Below are 20502 nucleotides of genomic sequence, written 5' to 3'. Positions count from 1 at the left end.
GGCAGAGCTCAAGGACTAACTCAGGAGATGGGCCAAGGCTTCACAGTGAGCTGCTCACTGCCATGACCAGCACTGGTTTCCACAGCGTGGGAATTACACTTGTTGACCTCGAGGTGCTCCCGGTCACAGAGAGGATAGAGACTGGCACTAAGCAGGCTTTAAATGTTTAAGTGGAACAAAGTGTCTCACATCAATGAGAGATCTTCTATCAGCTAAAGTAGTAGCCACCCCAAGGATTTATCAGATCTTTGAAACTGTGCGAGAGAGCCAGTTGCAAAAGAGAGCTCTTATCCTATATTTTATGCTACCAAGAATGATCATAACTAAACTTCTTTAACCAAATCTTCATGCTATCCCAGTACAGATATAGTATTAGCAGATATCACAAAAATAAATTTAAGATATCATATTTTTAACTGAGTTCCCAATAATGGAAAAAAAAATCAGGTTAAAACAGACACAGAATTATAATATTCTCTCACCTCAACTGCATAGTACTGATAATTGGTATCACTGCCGATGTGATATGGAGATCCCTCCCACCTCGAAATGCAATCCCCCCCTCTTTTTTGGAATGATTGGTGCATTAAGTTCTAAGAGAGAATAATAATTACATTGAGTTCAGGTGTTAAAATGTATTTGGAAAAAAATTAGTTAGCACACATGCTTACAATTAGCATATCAGAAACCCATGGGTCTTCACATTTCCATAACCCTCTAATATTGCATATAAGTTAGTGACATAAATTACTGAAAGATATATTCTCATCATTTCAGATTTTAACATGCATTTAAATACAGAATTACTAGATCACAATTAATATCAGGACTCCTTTTGCAATCTAAAATTACTTAGGATATTAACCTTACATTTTTATGAGTAAATGTGGGTAAAGGTTATTAAAGTCATTTTTCATATATATACTCCCCCGAACCCCAAGTAAATAAATATGTGCTCAGAATCAAAAGTTATTCACATATCCAGCTCAGTAAACATTAAATCTCTATGATCACCTACAGTTTAGAATATTTAGCTCTTTGCTTAAAAGCCCTGGGAGTTTCTTTCTCTCCCGATTAGTTCTCTTTTAATGAGACTTGCAAGTGCATGATATTGATTTACCACTATCAGAATTCTCCTAGCATTTGTAACTACAAAATAATTGCAATCTGAGTTTAAAAGAATCACAGCTATGCAACAGATACTCTTCAAGGAAGGAAGGAAAGGAAGATTTTTCTCAAAATTAAAGATGATCTATACCAAATTTTAAAATTATTATTGCCATTATAGTCTGCAAATGCACAGACTATACTGGTGAGTCTGATGACCATTTTAATACCTGCCAATCATAAGATTTAATGTAAAGAGAGTTTTAGGGGGAAAGCATGCTCTAATGTAAATTTCCACATGACTTGGCCACAAGATGAGTAACTTCACAGTGTGAAAACTGGTTCCGGGTTTGCTTGATAATTTTGCTAGAAAATGCTGGAGAACTGACACTGTTACCTACGTTCACTTGATGAAGTGCAGTCATTACTTCATACTGAAATTGAACACTTGGAATTACAAACTTAACGAATGAGAACTGAAAACATGCTTACCACAGGTTGTAATGGGGCACCAGGCATCATGGCATTGGCTAGTTGCATTTGCTGGGCCAACATGGCCATGTTCTTCTGCTGAATCAAGTTATTGCGCCCATTTATCTCCAATTGCGTTTTTAAGTGTGGGGGTGGATGAAGATATTTGCAGTTCTCCCTGGAGCAACGACCCTAAAAAACAAAAGCGGAAAATACCATCTTAAAAAAAAAAAGATTACAATGACACATCTTAAAAAATAAAAATTATGCAAACCTACCACTTGGATCTGCCATGGGTTTCTAACACACTGCACTGTCCATATCAATTTATAGCACATCTGGAATAAGTAATGAATTCACCCAAATGTATTATCAAATTGAGGTGTTAGGACACTTGAAAAAGTTTTGAAACTTACAGGAAATTATTTTAATATTAGCCCTGATATTTCTAGATTGGAGTTTAAAAATCTACAAACTGCCAGGGTAATATTAAAATAAAGACTATCAAATAAAGAATATTAGCTCTTTGCAAATCTTCTGGTTAACTTTAACGAACCCACAAAGAATCATGAAGTTTGAACATCTATTTTTTACTCGTATTGAGTTCCAAAGAAATGAACTGGGAGGATTCAAGGCACACTGACTTTTCAGTGAAATACCTTTACAAGTATCTCATAACCAAATTAAATTACTACTAAGCTTTACAAGCCCATATATTAAGAAACTTACAGGTGAAAAGAAAAAAATTCCCACATAATCTCACTGTATATACAGATGGCTAAGTACAATGAAACACTGGTGAAAATATAGCCTGTTTAACCTTTCAAAGTCTTGTCTCCACTGCCCAAGAACTAAACAACAGTAAGAAATAGACATATTTACCCTCCAAATTTACCCTCTTGCTATAAAGTAAGAAATGTGAAAAAACCCTTCCTTTGGGGATGATTCTTCTCATTGGAAATACGTATTAAATTGGGGCGCCTGGTTGGCTCAGTTGGTTAAGCATCTGACTTTGACTCAGGTCATGGTCTCATGGTTCATGGGTTTGAGCCCCACATCGGGCTCTCCGCTGACAGCTCAGAGCCTGGAACCTCTTCAGATTCTGTGTCTCCCTCCCTTTCTGCCCCTCTGCTGCTCCCACCCTGTCGCCTGTCTCACTCTCAAAAATAAAGACATTACAAAAAATTTCTAAAAAGGAAAATATATATTAAAGTCTATAATATGCAATACTGTGAGGGATTTGTTTCATATTATTTCAATACTATCCTCATTTCACTCTTTCCATATTATTTCAATATGTTGTCAAGTCTTTATAGTAACAGGTCTCATCAATTATTACCTTGACAACTTCTTTCACCAATAAATCTAATTGGAACTGTTTGCGAGTGTCAAAGCATTATTTAACTGCAGCCGTCAACCACCTTGCTGAGCCTTCTTTGATTTTTCTAAGAAAAATCCATTTACCATAATTTGATCTTCAACTGTACACTGACTCAGCATGCTTATGTTTGTGATAAAAATCTGTTACAACCCTAATTTGAATGACCTATTTCTGGCTTGTTTTGATCCAGGTTTTTAGGCGTAAGTTTCTGCACAGGGCTAATGTCATAGGATACTGCTTCATGTTTTAACAAGCTTTACGCAATAAAGCATCACTAATAATACTTTTTAAACCAGAAGGCAGTAGAGGACAGTAGTTGATACAAGGAACATACAGTTCTCAAGACTTGGGGTAGAGGCCGAGGTCTCTCACACATCAGCAGTATGAATTGCACAAAAAACTTTCTTTAAGTCTCAGGCTTTTCATCCATTTCAAAATTGCTATATAACCTACACCACAGGTTTATTATGAAGACCAGAGAAGATAACACATACGTCATGCCCTTGGTACTGCATGGCACTCTGTGAGCTAGGTAAAGGTCAGGAGGTGCTATTGCCATCTGCACCCCCACATTTTTAACTGTATATCCAACAAAAGAAAAACAAAATATTGACATGAAGGTCATTTTTATAATATCTCTTCGTTATGCACATTGATATGTTCACAAAGGAACATTTATAGATCTGTGACTTATTCTGTATGAAATCATGCTTGATTGAGATCACAAGTATATTATCAGCTTGAAAGCATTTGCACAAAAAATAACTTTTACAAACAAAACAAAACAAACAAACAAAAAAAAAACAACCCCAAAACACACTGAGTCACAAGACTGACCACAGAGAATGACTGGCCAACATAAATCAGTTCATGGATAACAAACACTTAATTGATTTCAGGGCTCTCCAGGTGAGGTGTTCTAGAGAAAACCCGCTTTTTCAGGACAAAGAACAGCTTGGCTCGAGGGGAAATTCTGGTTCTCAGTATCTCCAAGTCATATTTCTTACTAATATTGGATCTTTACAAGTGAAAATAAGCAGAGTTATCTTCACCCTGAGGATTTAGTTATTGTCAATTCACTCAGATCAGTTTCTATAGCTCCATAAAAAGCACAGAGGGAGCCCTGGGCCTTGAATCAGGCCTTGCCAATACTAACACTAATCTTCATAAACTCTTCATTTTGAGCGCCTCCCTTAACACAAACCACCCAGCCCCTTCTACCTCTAAACACAGCACAGATTGAAATAATGAAGGAGAGAAATCGTATGGGCTTTACATATATTCCGTGTCAGTAGAGGTCAAACCTTTTAAAAGAAGCTCAGACTTGTGGTTTGCATTTTGTTATTTACTACATTCAGGAAAAATGTCATTCTATTGCATTTCTTACATATGCTACCTTTCTATGCACAGCTTGATTCGATTGCACTAAAACCTCACTTTCAAAAAGCTATGTTCCTAAGAGTCAACTGAGGATATTTTGTGAAAAAGTATACAGACAAGCAAGCCTCTTCCAGAGTCTGTGGCAATAGACCTGGGGGGCCTAGGGACCTGCATTTTAATAGTATTCCAAGTTATTCTGATGTAGCAAAAACAAAAACAAAAACACCAAACAACAACAACAACAACAACAACAACAAAAACCACTACAAAACACAATTCTGCAAAGCCACATGAATTTTTCATTGACATGTGTGGAAAAAAAACAGAGTAGCCTCTGCAATTGACATTAGATAAACTCAGCTTCCTAGAGAGTTCAAAACGTGTTTAATGCTGACTGGGCTGCTGCATAATTGTGGTTTGACAAATAAAAAGGTCAAGAAAAAGTTAGAATAAACATCCTCTTCTAAAGGACTGCCTAAAACTCTGGAGAACATCACCAGCATTTCTGGTGAAATGAATTTTTGGAGAAAGAAATCTTTCATTAAGATTTAAGACAGGGAAAAAAAATGGGGGGGGGTACCTGGGTGCCTCAGTCGGTAAGTGACCAACTCTTGGTTTTGGCTCAGGTCGTGATCTTGTGGTTTGAGTTTGTGCCCTGCATCAGTCACTGTCAGCCGTCAGCACAGAGCTCACTTGGGATTCTCTTTCTCTCCCTCTCTCTCTGCCCCTCCCCTGCTTGTGCTCGCTCTCTCTCTCTCTCTCTCTCTCTCTCTCTCTCTCTCAAAATAAATAAAATAGACCTTAAAAAAATCTTTAATAAAGAGTTAAGGTAGGGGCACCTGAATGGCACAGTTGGTTAAGCATCTGACTCTTGACCTCAACTGGGGTCATGATGTCACAGTTGATGAATTAGAGCCTCAGGCTCTGTGCTGATAATACAAAGCCTTCTTGGGATTCTGTCTCCTTCTCTCTGCCCCTCCTCAGCTTGTGCTCTCTCTCTCTCTCTCTCTCTCTCTCTCTCTCTCTCTCCCCCCCCAAATAAATAAATAAACTTTAAAATATTTAAAAAAAAAGAATTAAGGTAAGTACACCATGGGTACCTGTCCAGATTCATCTATCTCTGAGTTCCCAGCAACAGACCTCACTAAGCACTCACAAAAGAATGAATGAACACTTCTTAATAAACCCTTAAAGATGAATTCTACTCTAACTCGATTCTGGGACAATGAAAATAACAGAATGAAAACTAACTCTAACACCAAACTGATTCTTAGCTGCACTAATTTAATGATGCTTTTATTCAGAGGCCAGTAATTTCAACACCCCATAAAGCTTGCCACAATAAAAGGACAAAAGGTAACAGAAGGTTTATAAGTTTCACCAGAGATGAAACAAGATTTGTGTAGAGATTCCATGTATTTAGTGTCTAAAATCTATACAGTGACAATACATTCTAAAAATCTAAGAGCAGAAATTTAATCCGCATCTAGCCCTCACACGTGCAAATTTTTATAAAGGAGCTATATTCTAAGTCATCAAGAGATTTCACCTCAAGATACATTAAATTGGGCTGCTAGGATTAATGCCAACATATAAATATAAAGTAGATTTTATTCCATTTTGATTGCTCTATGCAGTTCCACCTATTGCCATATAATTGTGCATTTTATCCAACATAGGCTTGGTTCAAAGAGCAGAAGAGCAGCTTTGTTAATTACATGCTGTGTGACCCTGTGGGAGTTAAATTCTCTGAGTGGCCATACCTTTCCGGTGGAATTGCAACAATACCATTGATTTCATTGGTGATACATAAGGGTCGAGCAAGGCAGTGGGCCAACTTCATACGTGGTTCCTGATTTAACAGGCTGTCAATAAATGTTAATTATTTTTCTCTCTTTTTTAAAGTCCTCAAGCTAATAACAAACAGCAGTTGCTTAATTTCACACTGTCTCCATTAAAAGTACTAAAAAATAATGCAAATAGCACAACCCAGTGACAATGCCTGTCAATCAACAATAATACAATATTAGCCTGGCCCTTAATGATCATTCTGTATTTGCCACATCCAGTACGGAAAAAATGCCATTCTAATACATTTCTTACACTGTTACATCCCTGTGGTTTGCTTTTGTTGATTACACCGACATTTTATTTTCAGTGAGCTGTCCAGCTGGCTAGCAGGCCACTTTATAGAGTCCATGCCATAAATACCTTAGACGCCGTTCAAAGAGGCTTTTTATAGGTTAACTAAACACAGATTTCAAAGACATCATTGTAATGTATATATGGTGTATTTCAAGGGAACAGAGGAAGTTCAGTAAAATACCGATTCAGATTGAGTCCATTTTTCTCCAATAATTTTTCTACATCTTTAAATTAAAAGTAATCTTTCCAAAACAGTTAAAAATTTCCCCTTGTAATCTTAAAAGCCTGTATGATGAGATCGATAATGATCATTCAAGAGATCAATTCCTCAAGTCTTTAATATCTGAAGTTATAAACTGTTCAATTGTGAATTTAAGGATTTTCTCACTAGCTTTTGAAATAGGCACAATTTTGTGATTAATAACAAAGAAAGCCTATGTTTAGATTAACTGTGTGAGCTTCAAAATTAGTGCCTGATTAAACATTAGAGTTTAATAATATGTGCACTTTTAAATATTAATAGTGTGAGCATATATGGTACATACCTAAAATGATATGAATGTATATATACTATATGCTGCATATAGTGAGATATAAAAATAGAATGGAAGAATACAAAATTGAATGAAAGTACAGATGGCAATTCAAATATGAGAAACTATCAGCTATTTTTAATATTTAAGAAGTAGCTAACAACAAAAAAATGAAACATCTTACTTAAAAGCTGGCTAACTTAAAACAAAAAAATCAAAATTCTATTTGAAAACTAGAACTAATTTTCTATTTTTAACTATACTTCTTCAATCTAAAATAAAAGGAATACTGTGATTTATGAGGTCAGAATGTAAAAAGACATCTTTTAAGCTGCCAAATGGTAACTATGTGGTAGAATTAAAATTATTGGGTCATATTTGGGTAGACTCTGGAAATAAAGGGGCAATGAAAAAATTATAGGAGTACCAGCTAATACACATAAGTCTTTTTCCAAATTTCACTGGAAATACTGGTTTTCAGGAAAAACTGTTCAAACTGTAACCATTTATTTCAATTGTTAAAACAAAATCAGTATTTCCTTTGGACAAACGATTTTAACCAATGTATCTGAAGCACTTTCCAGAGATATTCATTGCTCAGATATTGGCCAGAAACTCTGGCAAAGGAATTTGGTAGCTTCCTATTGAAAATTTTTACTGTTTTTTTTTTTTTCAGTTAAGATGATACAAATATCTCACAAAAATTTTGCCAAAGGAGAAAAAATTGGCAGTCAAGAAATATCATTTCATGCATTTCCAAAAATGTTTCTTATGATTCTACCATGCTAATTTGTAATTATCAATCCTAATGCAAGGTGAATAAATTTACATATATATTATTTATTTTAAAATTATAAGCCTCTTATGGTAGGAAATTTATGGCAGTTTATTTATTTTCAATGCTTATTTATTTATTTTGGAAAGAGAGAGAGAGCACGCACAAGCAGGGAGAATCCCAAGCAGGCTCCATGCTGTTAGCATAGAGCCCCATGTGGGGGCCTTGATCCTGCAACCATGAGATCATGACCTGATCTGAAATCAAGAGTCAGATACTTAACCAACTGAGCCACCCAAGCGCCTGTACGTCAGTTTACAACATGATTAAGTTTTGAGAGAAAATTATACGCACACACACATGCATGTACACCCATATACACTGTTTTGTTTTCATTTAGGTGAATATGAGTTTAACTCTAGAAATGAATTTACTGGCTTGAAAATATTGAAAATAAGATAACTGTACTTAACACACAGGTATGTTGTGTTGGTCTTAGATGTATGTTTCCTTACAATCCACTTGCCTCCATAAAGGACTTGCTCTAGCTTACAGGAACAAATACATCCTAAAAGGAATCTCAAGGTCTCCAAATCTCAGCCCTATTGACATTTTGGATCATATAGGCTTTGTTGTGGAGCTGTTCTGTACATTGTAGGATGCTTAGCAGCATGCCTGGCTTGCTAGATGCCTGTCACACTCCCGTCCTCAGTTATGACAATGAAAATCGTCTCTAAATACTGCCAATGTTCCTGGGGGGTGAGGGAGACGCAAAACCATCTCCAGTAAAAAGTCAACCACTGTTTTATACCTAATGGAATTTACTGGGGGCTACATTAGTCTGCTTTGGCTGTAACAACAAAATACCATAGATCAACTGATTTAAACAAGAGGAATTTATTTTCTCACAGTTTCTTGTAAGAGTGCTTTCTGGCTTGCAGACAGCTATCGTCTTGCTATTCTAATCGTACAGCCTTTCCTTGATGCATGCACAAGAAGAGAAAGTTTGTTCCCTGGCATCTCTTACAAGGACATTAATCCTATCAGATCAGAGTCCCACTCTTCTAACTTTAACCTTAATTATTTCCTTAGAAGCCCCATCTTCAAATATAGCCACAGGGGAAATAGAGCTTCAACATAAGAATTTTAAGGGGGCACAAACATTCAGTCCAGAAAAGGAACACACATAATTAAAACTGCCAACCCAAAGCTATTTGTAATTAGCTTTAAATATCTTCATACTTACATGTAAGTGTCTGGAAGCTTTCTCAAACATAAGATAATAGATTTTTACTATAAAACTGGACTCAAAAAGAGTGGGTGGTTGACCAGTTATTCCTTCTAATTTTGCCAAATTCTAATAGCTGCAGCTTCTAAAAATTCTCAAGGTATGAATATGTGAATTTCAGTGTTTATTTGTCTTTTATTTGAAATGGAAGCAAATACAGACTGTGGTATACAAAAAAAAAAGTAAATAATTATATTCCAAAATCATACTAATAGTGTCATTCACCTGTTAACTACAATACCAGATAGGCTGACGTATATTTTTTAAAGTTTTACTTCCCTACAGAAAGTCATTTCAGGATAAATAAAAGTGAGACATATACCCCTTACTTTGAAAAAGAAGCTACTGAGGAAGATAAATTAAGTAGCCAGATAACTCAGAAAAATAATTAACAATTTCTGACCACCACCTGAATTCTGGTGGACCCAGTGCATAATGTTGTTTTTAGTCCTATGCAAATGTATACACATGTATGTAAATCATTATATATATACACACACATATATACTCACTGCAATTATGTACCTATTTCTAAGAGCAGCATATGTATTACAAACTGGCAATTCTGCTCTTGTTGCAAATTTAAGAAACATAGAATACTAGATTTAAAATTTGTATTTCATGTTTTACTTGGAAAAACACGTAAGGACTTTTAATTTTTTTTTTAACGTTTATTTATTTTTGAGACAGGGAGAGACAGAGCATGAACAGGGGAGGGTCAGAGAGAAGGAGACACAGAATCTGAAACAGGCTCCAGGCTCTGAGCCGTCAGCACAGAGCCTGACGTGGGGCTCGAACTCACGGACCGCGAGATCATGACCTGAGCCGAAGTCGGCCGCTTAACCGACTGAGCCACCCAGGCGCCCCCACATAAGGACTTTTAGAAAGTGACAGAATAAAACGTAAAGGGACACTTAACTATCATTTGTATAAATTCCTAATGTAGTCGAAAGGATATTTTCATTGTTTTTCTTAGAATGTCTCCATGAAGATTTTTACTGATTTTATGTTATTGTTTTATTGTGTTGTGTTTCATAAAGAGTATACTATACTATATTATAAACACACACAGTATATATACTCTTAATAAACCAATATTATGTTTTACTATATTTAAGTAGTATATTTTAAATAGTAAATATATAATATTCACATATTAACAGTAATTTTCCTATTCACTTTTTATTCTCAAATATTATCACGCTTTAATCCAGAAAACAAAATGGGATTTCTTTTTCACCCTGTATCTATTTCAGATTTTATCATGTGGAAAGGCAAGAAAATATTCTTTTTTTCTTTTTTTTTTTTTTCAACGTTTTTAATTTTATTTTTGGGACAGAGAGAGACAGAGCATGAACGGGGGAGTGGCAGAGAGAGAGGGAGACACAGAATCGGAAACAGGCTCCAGGCTCCGAGCCATCGGCCCAGAGCCTGACGCGGGGCTCGAACTCACGGACCGCGAGATCGTGACCTGGCTGAAGTCAGACGCTTAACCAACTGTGCCACCCAGGCGCCCCAAGAAAATATTCTTAAGCCAAACACTATTTCTCCTGTTTGAATTTCCTCATTGGACTTTCAGATAACACCAGGAACAAATGCTTAGAATTCTCAGAGAACATGAAGAAAGGAGTCAATTCTCCCTTTATTTTCCTAGGTATTTAATCAGTAGTCTTCTAAACTTAACATGAAGTAAACAGCACAACACTAATCAATATCTGAAGCTTAACTTTCTACATTCATCCAATCAACATAAGGCCAAATGCTTTGAGCTCAGGTCAACACAAGAGCTGGGAAAAATTTCTCTTATCAGCGAGAGAGAAAAGCAGTAATCTATGCATGTATTTTTACTGAAATATTCTCAATTTCTTTTAAGTTATTTTACCCCATAGACAACATATTTTCAAATGAAACACAACAGAAAGCCAACTTAAATTTTTCCCTTTCTCGATCCCATTGAAAGCTCGTGTTCACATACACACTGACTGTGGCTTAACAACGTTTGAGGCTGCCAGAACAAGAAAGAGAGAAAAATACAACCACAGGTACATACACAATCTATTGAGTTTAAATCTGTCATTTTGCCACGGCCTCAAAGAACGTGAAGGAATGTTAACAGACTGTTTCACTTGTGTTAAACACCTTTTCATCAAAGTCTAATGTGAACTCAAAGCAGCAATTTTAGGTTAGACACTTCTAGCTCATGTTCATAGGGTGTGCTAGGCACTACTTCATAGAACATTCCTAAGTGTGATGCTGGAGATGCCTGGACATTAAAACCAATAGTGACATTTACAATATCCCAAAATATCCTAAATGCTGACGCAAACTCCGTGCACTCTAACTCAAACATCGGGATACTATGACTTTTTTCCCAGAGAACTTACGAGCTTTAATTGCACAACTCCCATTAATCATCTTGAAAACGGCCTAACTGAAACTCTACACATCTAGAGAAGTATTACGTAATGCCTAGGAGCCAGAGGAGGCAGAAAAGGGGAAAAAGGAAACACAATCACACACATTCTTGTTACAAAAACACCACTCCTTTCTCCAAGCAGCTTTTGTCAGTGAGAGATCACGGATACGTACAACTGTGACAGCAACAGTATGACGAGCGCACAGTGTTAGCAGATAGTCCTCTGGAGAAACTTCAGCCTCCCCAGTGAGGGCCCACAAAGATCTCCTGTGAAGAAATGCTTACGACAGCATGCCAGAAGAAGAAATGGGCTCACTTCTTCATTCTACCCGGGGCCTCCTCCACCGCACAGACTCCCACAAAAGTGTGTAACTTACTGCATGAAGTGCTATGAAGGGTTTAATTGGCACCTACTGTCTCCACCTATTCCACGGTCTTCCTGCGTTCCCAACATGGGTCTGGCCAACCTCCCTGAGTCAAACCAGAGTCTCCATGACCTTGTGAAAGCCCAGTGACATTTGGTAGGTGCCAGCATCATTAAACAGTCCAACATATCTTGGCTGCTTTTTTATGGCATCATAAAATTGGAAATGCCAGATCACTATGTTTCTATTATTTTTTCAATTGCTTCATTATTTTCTCCGTGCAGCAACTGTCAGACTTCTAAACTATTTGTAGCAGAAACACTTCTGAAGTTTTCAGCCTCCAAATCAGGCACTCTCCAATCCTGGCTGATAATTAAAAACCCTAGCATTTACATAATAAAATTTAGTGCTCTATTTGTAGTGCATGCCTTTCAATTGAGAAACACAAAATGTTTTACAAATAGTACCCAATTCATCATACCATTGTTATGTGGATTACAACATGACAGTATGTATTTATTATATTTCTACGGATTTCCTGAGGGTTAAAAAAAGATAAATTTCTTAGGTCAAATGCCTAGACTTTTTCCTGAACAATCTGTTGGAAAACTTGTTTGAGCAGTCCTTTATAGACCTATTCCAGTTCCTGCTACACTGGCAAAGCAGAAGTTCCCATCTTTAAATACCCCTCCAAAGGTGTGTGTGTTGGGAGGGGGACAGTTCCTTGTCCAAGAGCACATAACTAGACGGAGGCAGTCTAACCATAGAGTTGGCACTCTTCACCACTATGCTGGAAGTATGCCTTCATACTGATGACCACTTTGACATGCTCAAGTACGTATGTATGTGCGTATGTATGTTTTTCTAATCACGCTGACACTAAAACATAGATGACTCTAGCCAGAATATGTCAGAACTGAAGGAATGCTTCAAACCCCTTTGAGTTCTACAAAGGAAAAGTTGTTTCACAGTATAAACCACTAATTTCTGAGAAGACGAATCCATGCAGTATTTCCGTGTCATGGAAACCAGGAGATTGCCTTATAAATTTCAGTTCATCTGTCATTCATTTTTTTTTTTCTCCCTCAGCAGGACTTACAGAATCAATAGTAGTAAACAACTGAACACCAAACAAGTTAAAATTTTACTTCACGCTATCCACTTCATTTAGACACCTAGAGAGGCAAGAGATTTCTTGGATTATCTATGGAGTCCCCTGATGGGTCTCTGTGATTTGGATACATCACAAATGGATATTTGGGTATATCAATGGATATACCAATGCATATCGGATATATCACAAATAAAGAAAAGGTGATTTCAATAAATTTTTAATGTTTATTTTTTTGAGAGGAGAGAGAGAGAGAGAGGGCACATGCAAGAGCAGGGGAGGGGCAGAGAGAGAGGGAGACACAGAATCCAAAGCAGTCTCCAGGCTCTGAGCTGTCAGCACATGGGGCTCGAACCCACAGACCACGAGATCACAACCTGAGCTAAAGTCGGACACTTTACCAACTGAGCCACCCAGGTGACCCGAAAAGGTGATTTTAAATTTATTTTTTAACGTTTATTTTTGAGAGAGAGAGAGAGAGACAGAGCATGAACGGGGGAGGGTCAGAGAGAGGGAGACACAGAATCTGAAACAGGCTCCAGGCTCTGAGCTATCAGCACAGAGCCCGACGCAGGGCTCGAACCCACAGACCGCGAGATCACGACCTGAGCTGAAGTCGGACACTTAACCGACTGAGCCACCCAGGCGCCCCAATGAAAAGGTGATTTTATATAGAAAAAAGGTATATATTCTTTATATACATATAAACATGTATAAATGCATATTAATATAAATGCATAAATGTATATTTATACAAACATAAATGTATAAACGTGTAAATACATATTTATATAATATACATAAATATATATATTTACATATACACATATATAAATGTATATTTATACAAACATACCTTTAAATATATAAATGTATATTTAAACATATATAACTGTACACATATATTTTTATATATATAAATTATTTACATATATATAAAATGAAAAACATAAGTTATATTGAAAGGATGGCAGGTTTTAAGGGGCAAGTCTTCTTATTCAGCAGTATAACAGAAACTAAAGGAAATCAAAGAGGCAAAACATTTTGGTGAAGTCAGCTCAAGAATAAGAACAACACTACCTTGTATTTATGAGGCATTTGCTATATTTGTACTTTCTAGATATACGTGCCTACCAATATATTTTTACATATCTAAATAACATTTTTATTAGCTATGATAAACTTTATTTTTTTTTTAATTTTTTTTTCAACGTTTATTTATTTTTGGGACAGAGAGAGACAGAGCATGAACGGGGGAGGGGCAGAGAGAGAGGGAGACACAGAACCGGAAACAGGCTCCAGGCTCTGAGCCATCAGCCCAGAGCCTGACGCGGGGCTCGAACTCACGGACCGCGAGATCGTGACCTGGCTGAAGTCGGACGCTCAACCAACTGCGCCACCCAGGCGCCCCGAGCTATGATAAACTTTAAAGAACAATATCATGCGATATTTTCAAAGTCCCATTTCAACATTTCCTTTGCAAATCTTTCATCCGTGTCCACTAGTTGGGAGAGTATATACTACGCATATGAGGAGTGCTTAGATAATTTTCTCAACTGTAACAGATGTCCAAAATTTTGTTTGTCCATTACATGCAGAAATTATTGCACTATACTGTTTTCTAATGTTTCAGAGATGTCATTGTCTTTGCCAAATATCAGACACCTTTTCTCCCCCCAGTTTTTCATTCAGACTCCTCTGTAACCTCTGGGATTCCCTAACTGAAAATAAAAGCTGTCGTTTGCTGACCTCACAGATTTGGTTTCAAGTCCAGCGATTAAATGCTATTTCTTCACATAAACAATGACAGAGCAACGAAGAAAAGGTGAGGCGACAAAGGTCCTTACCACTGCTGACCACTGTCTCCTTCAGACAGATCAACTTTGTACTTGAACAAAATGTGCTCAATGACACTGGCTCTGTTCCTGTGGGTGAAGCACGCCCCTCCCCCCACGTCCCCATGACAATTTGCTAAAATTGTGCACAGCCATCAGCCCTCTCTCAGACTTCAGGCTGCAGCGAGGAGAAAGACAATTGGCTCACGAGCCCAAAACACATCTCTATTGGATGCTGACTGCAGCAGCATAGGCAGGAAAGGCGAAAAAAAAATCTTGAATAAAAAAAGCAGTATCACCACACAGGTGATCTGAGCCTGTCTTCTTCTATCACCCTATTTCTACCCCCACCGAATTCCACTGGCTTTCTAAGGCAGGTCCCCAAATATCTATAAAGAAACGACACTCAACAAAAGTTCCTTAAAAATTGCCACTGGGGATACAATGGGAGAGAATTATGAGAAAGAATTTTGAGAAGGAATTCATGTTCTAGTATCCTTCGGTAGCTTTGTGAGAACGGATCCATGTTACCAATAAACAAACAAGTGAAAAGAGATGTCTGGGAACTATGGAACTCTTACAAACGTCTATAAGATGACTCTTTAAGACAGAAGGGTACTGAAGTCATCACTTAAACGCAGGCCCTTGAAAAAGCTTAATCATCACAAGGTTGCTCTGTTTTAAAAGGCGATCGGAGGCTGCAAAGCGTATTCTTAAGTGTTTATTTAAGATGCAAAGTATGGAGATGTTGGGCCTCCCAGGAATGTCAGCCATGGCAACACTGGTTTTTAATAAGCCGGAATGTGAACCTAAGAGGGAAAAGCACAGGCTGCTGTCACATGATGTTTTTCTCTTGCTATCATATCAACAACATTTAGGCCGAAAGCCCAGATCTGCTAAACTCCAGGCTTGGGTGCAGTGGGTAAAGCAACGTATGCAAGGATTTTACGCGCTACCCCTGGCTAAAGCAAGTGGTGGTTAGTAGCAATGGATGTTTACCTTCCTTGGCACTTCGTACATGCCTCTCTCCTAACAGTATCACATGGCTTTACTGTGCATTTTTACACACCTTCTTCCCATGCCCACTGCCTCCGGAAGGCAATGTCCTGACTCAACCTTGTGCCCACCAGCTAGGCCAGGCCAATAAGCCCAACAACTGTTTGCCAAGTGAATGAGTCCTGCCTATATTTCAGAATAGAAGATAATCTGTCCAATAACGTTCTCAAAGATTTCTTCTGCATCTTCTCCAGGATCTCTCTCAACTCGCAAACTACAGTCCCATTTTCTCTTCATCAATTTATATTTCCCTTTTTCCCTAGTCTCCTCCCATCTGTTCCTTTTTCAGGTAACTTCTTACTACCATTACCAAACAACATCTTTGTACTCTGCTCCCACCCAGATAAGATATTGCACTTGTTGGATTTATCTTTGTCCTTGGCTCATTAGGCATAAGCTTCTCATCTACAGGCCTTAGAGATCTGCACACAGGAAATGTCCCAGGACTTGACATAAAAAAAGCAATTGAGCCCCAGCTCAATGGTTAACATCACATGAGCTGGAAATCAGAGTTGTTTGTTCAAATGTCAACTTTGATATTTATTAGCAGTGAGATTTTGCATTAACTATTCAACCTCACTAAACCTCAACTTCCTTTCTATAAAAATGAAGATAAGAATACCATCCTAGGCATGTTGTAAGTGTTAAAGGAGAGAATGTACACAAGGGCCTCGACTGTGTTCTGGTACTCAGGAAATAGAAATTACTTTCTCAGTCTCCTAGCACGTTCTTTACAACCTTGCAGCCCCTGCTTCCTGCTATTCAGCCCGTATCTCTGGACACGCTTGAAAACATCCTTTCTCTTCCCTCAACCTCCTCTTTTCCATACTCCTTCAGCTCACCATCGAGACAGAATCTCTTCTAAAGAACTCACACTAAGCCTCTCATGGCTGAAGATGGCAAATGTATAGTCCAGCCCAAAAACATCCAGGGGAGCCAGGGAGACCTGGATTCACCGGACCTCCCCACCCACTAGCTATGTGACCTCATGCAGGTACTCAACTTCCAGCCCAAACAGCGCCTTCATGTGTGAAATTGTATCCAACTAACATAACTCCTGGGTGGTTATGAGAAAGCTTTCCCAATGCCCAAGGTAAGATTCAACTACTGCTCATTTCTCTTACCATTAGGAGACTGGGCATCTGTATTTTATCAACTTTTATTTATTTTTGGGACAGAGAGAGACAGAGCATGAACGGGGGAGGGGCAGAGAGAGAGGGAGACACAGAATCGGAAACAGGCTCCAGGCTCTGAGCCATCAGCCCAGAGCCTGACGCGGGGCTCGAACCCACTGACCGCGAGATCGTGACCTGGCTGAAGTTGGACGCTTAACCGACTGCGCCACCCAGGCGCCCCGACATCTGTATTTTAAAAGGAGTAGTTAATAACAGCGAATCATTTTCCTAAGTTAAATTTAATTATGAGAGGTGACCCTTTCAAATGTCACTTTCTGGGGACATTTTCTCTCTCACTGTCCCTCCCTTCCTCCTCTTTACTTTCCTGCCAGATAGAATAAACTCACTGTAGTGAATTCAGCACCTGTCAAATTGTATTACAGGTAATTTCTACAAGTCTGTCTACCCCTTTGGATTAAGAACTTGTTAAAGACAGGGCTAAATCTAACTTAGCAACCTAAGCATTTTTAGTAAATGTTTGTAGAATGAATAAGCAATTTAAGAGACGGGAGGGCATTTCCGATGTCCCAGCTATCATCTCACTGCGACAATACTGTAAGGCCTAGGCCATTGGTCCTCAATCATGGCTGCACGTTATAAATAATAAATTTCTATACCCAGCATCCACCCCCAGAAATTCTGACTTAATTGATCTTGGCTGGATCCCAGGCAAGCTCTCAGATGATTCTAATGATTGCTACTCTCAGGACCATTGGTTAGTCTATATATACCAACCTGCATTCTCATATACACATCAATTACAACCTTTTCCATAGTTCTTGTAAAACCGGTATTGGCCAATAACTCCAGGACAACTGCTAATGTCATCTGACTATTCCTTAATTGATATTTCTGTCTCTAGACTGTTTTCTTCACAGCTCCTTTCCTATTCAGTGGTAGAAAGGACAAGTGACTGCACCAAAGGAGCTGCTGTCTTTTGTTCCCTTGGGCATAGAGTCGTAGGACGATGCCTCAAACCAGCACCACCTGTTTCTGAACACCTTGTTCACAGGAAGCAAAGAGCTCATAAGAAAAAGAGGGTCAAAGGGATCCACATCATCAATGTATCCATGAGAGCAGCCCTTAAGTATTATTCTCAACATTGATGGTACACGAAGGAAAGAGTGTACCAAAGATATTGATTGCATGGTCCTAGACATTTCCTTTCATTCTCATCCTTTGGAGGCTAGAGGTCATAGGCAGCTCCTATGTTATCTTGACAGTATCGCTTTTGTGACTCAATTATAAGTCGTCTATGTTAAAGTTAAAGTTTTTATAGCTGCAGTAAAGGTTTATGAAGATAAACTAGTATGTCATAAATTTTCAAATAAGAAGATAAGAGGTCTCCACAGGATTACTGCATTTTGCTTTGGAAGACCATTACAATGGATAGAATCCTTTCTGTAAGGGTGACCTCCTCTGTGTCCTATTCAGGGGTAATTCAGGGGTCTGTTGTTAACTTTCATAATAATACCCATCATTTACCCTCAAGGCAATCCCAAAAGTGATTCTTCTTAGCCTCCTATGTATGACAAATGAGGAAACGGAAGCTCTCAGAGGTTAAATATCCCATGAAAGGCCCCACCAATGTGAAGTGGTGAAGTTAGGAAGTACTACACACGTCAGAGTTAGCATGCATCCGCCCAATGGGTAGGCGGGATATAGACAATCTAGGGCCTGGGGGCAACTTTAATTTGTTGTTGCTGTTTGCCTGCAGATACAACACATGATTTTACTATAATCCAGGGATAGAAACTGGAAACTAATATGTGCTGCCCCCATTAGAAATTATCAAAAGTTAAACAGAAGGGTTTCTTTGTGTTTCCTGCAAACCTAACAGAACATACAAGGTCTATGAAATTGTTCTAAAATAACTAGATTTATATCTTGATAAGAAATATAGTTGATGTTCACAGACACACATATGTGGACACAAATGAAAGGGAAAGCAAAAAAGAAGAACTGATCGTTGTCTCCTAATCAAACTGAAGAGTAAGCTAGAAGATAGGAAATGAATGGATAAGGAAGGAAGGAAGGAAGGAAGGAAGGAAGGAAGGAAGGGCAAGCTGTTGCCTTGTCAAGTGTTATCAAAGTGTTACTTTGAATATACTTCATATTAAATCTTAATATCTTCTAGAATAACTCATTTAAACATTTATTCACCACCTATTTGCTGACAGCTCTCATATGTTCCATGCTATGGGCCAGCGGAGACAATAAATGAATCAGACATATTCCATGAAGGGACATAAGACATGTATGTAAATAACTAGGTAAGGATAGAAGGCAGAAAGGGTGATAAGGAACATTCAGATAAAGAGTTCTCATAACTTGAGGGAAAAAAAAGACAATGCTTCCATTTAGAAGAATCAGATAACAGCTTTGAAGAACAGGTGGAATTTAAACATGAAGCATTAGAAAAGATATCCAGGTAGAGGAAATAGAATAGTCTGAAGCATCAATGACAAATAATACATGCATTATTAAGTGAGAAATAAGTATGAAAAGTAGTCCGACTCTAGTTTGAGGACAGTTTTTAAAACTGAGTTACAGATTGTCTACTTCCTTTTAAGGGCCAAGCAGAGCCACTGACGGGCCAGGGGTATCATGAGCGCATCAGCAAAGCTGTACTTACTTCATGAATCCGTCAGATAGGAGTCCAAGGGCTCCTGAAGTGGCCGAGGAGGGGACACCAATTAAGTAATTATTTTGACAGTCCAGGCAAGACTTGACACAGAACTGACCATTCTCCAGATAATCTCCCAGACTCATTTTTTTTCACAATCTCTCACCCCACTCCTATTCTAATGCGTGCCAACTCCCCACCCCCTCTCCCAACCACAGTAAACTGAACTGAGTTCAGTGACTGTCACAGGACATCACTTTGACCATGCAGATTCAGTTATTAAAATACTCTGCCCTTCCAGGTTTTTTTTTGGACTGGCTAACTTCTAGTTATAGAGTTAAGAGTCTCCAGTTAATGTCACTTCCTTCAGGAAGTGTTTCTTTTCTTTTTTTTTTTTTCTTTTTTTTTTTTCCCAACATTTTTTTATTTATTTTTGGGACAGAGAGAGACAGAGCATGAACGGGGGAGGGGCAGAGAGAGAGGGAGACACAGAATCGGAAACAGGCTCCAGGCTCCGAGCCATCAGCCCAGAGTCTGACGCGGGGCTCGAACTCACGGAACGCGAGATCGTGACCTGGCTGAAGTCGGACGCTTAACCGACTGCACCACCCAGGCGCCCTCTTTTTTCTTTTTTAACTTCATCTTTGTTTAATGTTCTGGCTGATTCCACAGCATTCATTACACTTTATCACAATTAAATGTCAGCTGCCTGTTTCCTTCACCAGACCAGGCTCAATGAAGGTAAAACCAAGACTTTATCTTCCAAGTTGCATTCCCAAAATAAGAATACCTAGAATAGTGTCAGGCTCATAATAGGTGTTAAGTCAGATAGGAGTCT

At 38.3% G+C, this 20502-nt stretch overlaps 1 protein-coding gene across 17 annotated transcripts in view; it reads right to left on the bottom strand.

Annotated features, from left to right (window-relative positions):
- The window catches only part of MBNL1 (muscleblind like splicing regulator 1), a 209973-nt gene that overhangs the window by 41576 nt on the left and 147895 nt on the right, over positions 1 to 20502 (bottom strand). For 15 of the 17 annotated variants that reach the window (XR_005792149.1, XR_005792150.1, XM_040480519.1 and 12 more), the window contains one exon: positions 1600 to 1770. Coding sequence is in view for 15 of the 17 variants with exons in the window: in XM_040480519.1 (XP_040336453.1) it covers positions 1600 to 1770 (171 nt within the window). In the remaining 2 variants the exon portion in view is untranslated. Of the gene's footprint in view, positions 1 to 1599; positions 1771 to 14721; positions 14741 to 14819; positions 14932 to 20502 lie in introns of those variants that run through there. The other 2 variants (XM_040480530.1, XM_040480532.1) reach the window with 2 other exon arrangements.

This window comes from Herpailurus yagouaroundi, unplaced genomic scaffold, assembly GCF_014898765.1.
Source record: "Herpailurus yagouaroundi ecotype Mexico unplaced genomic scaffold, PumYag 159, whole genome shotgun sequence".
NCBI classification, from domain to species: Eukaryota; Metazoa; Chordata; class Mammalia; order Carnivora; family Felidae; genus Herpailurus; species Herpailurus yagouaroundi.
Note: the sequence above shows the minus strand (reverse complement) of the source record. Positions and strands in the feature narration are given on the sequence as shown.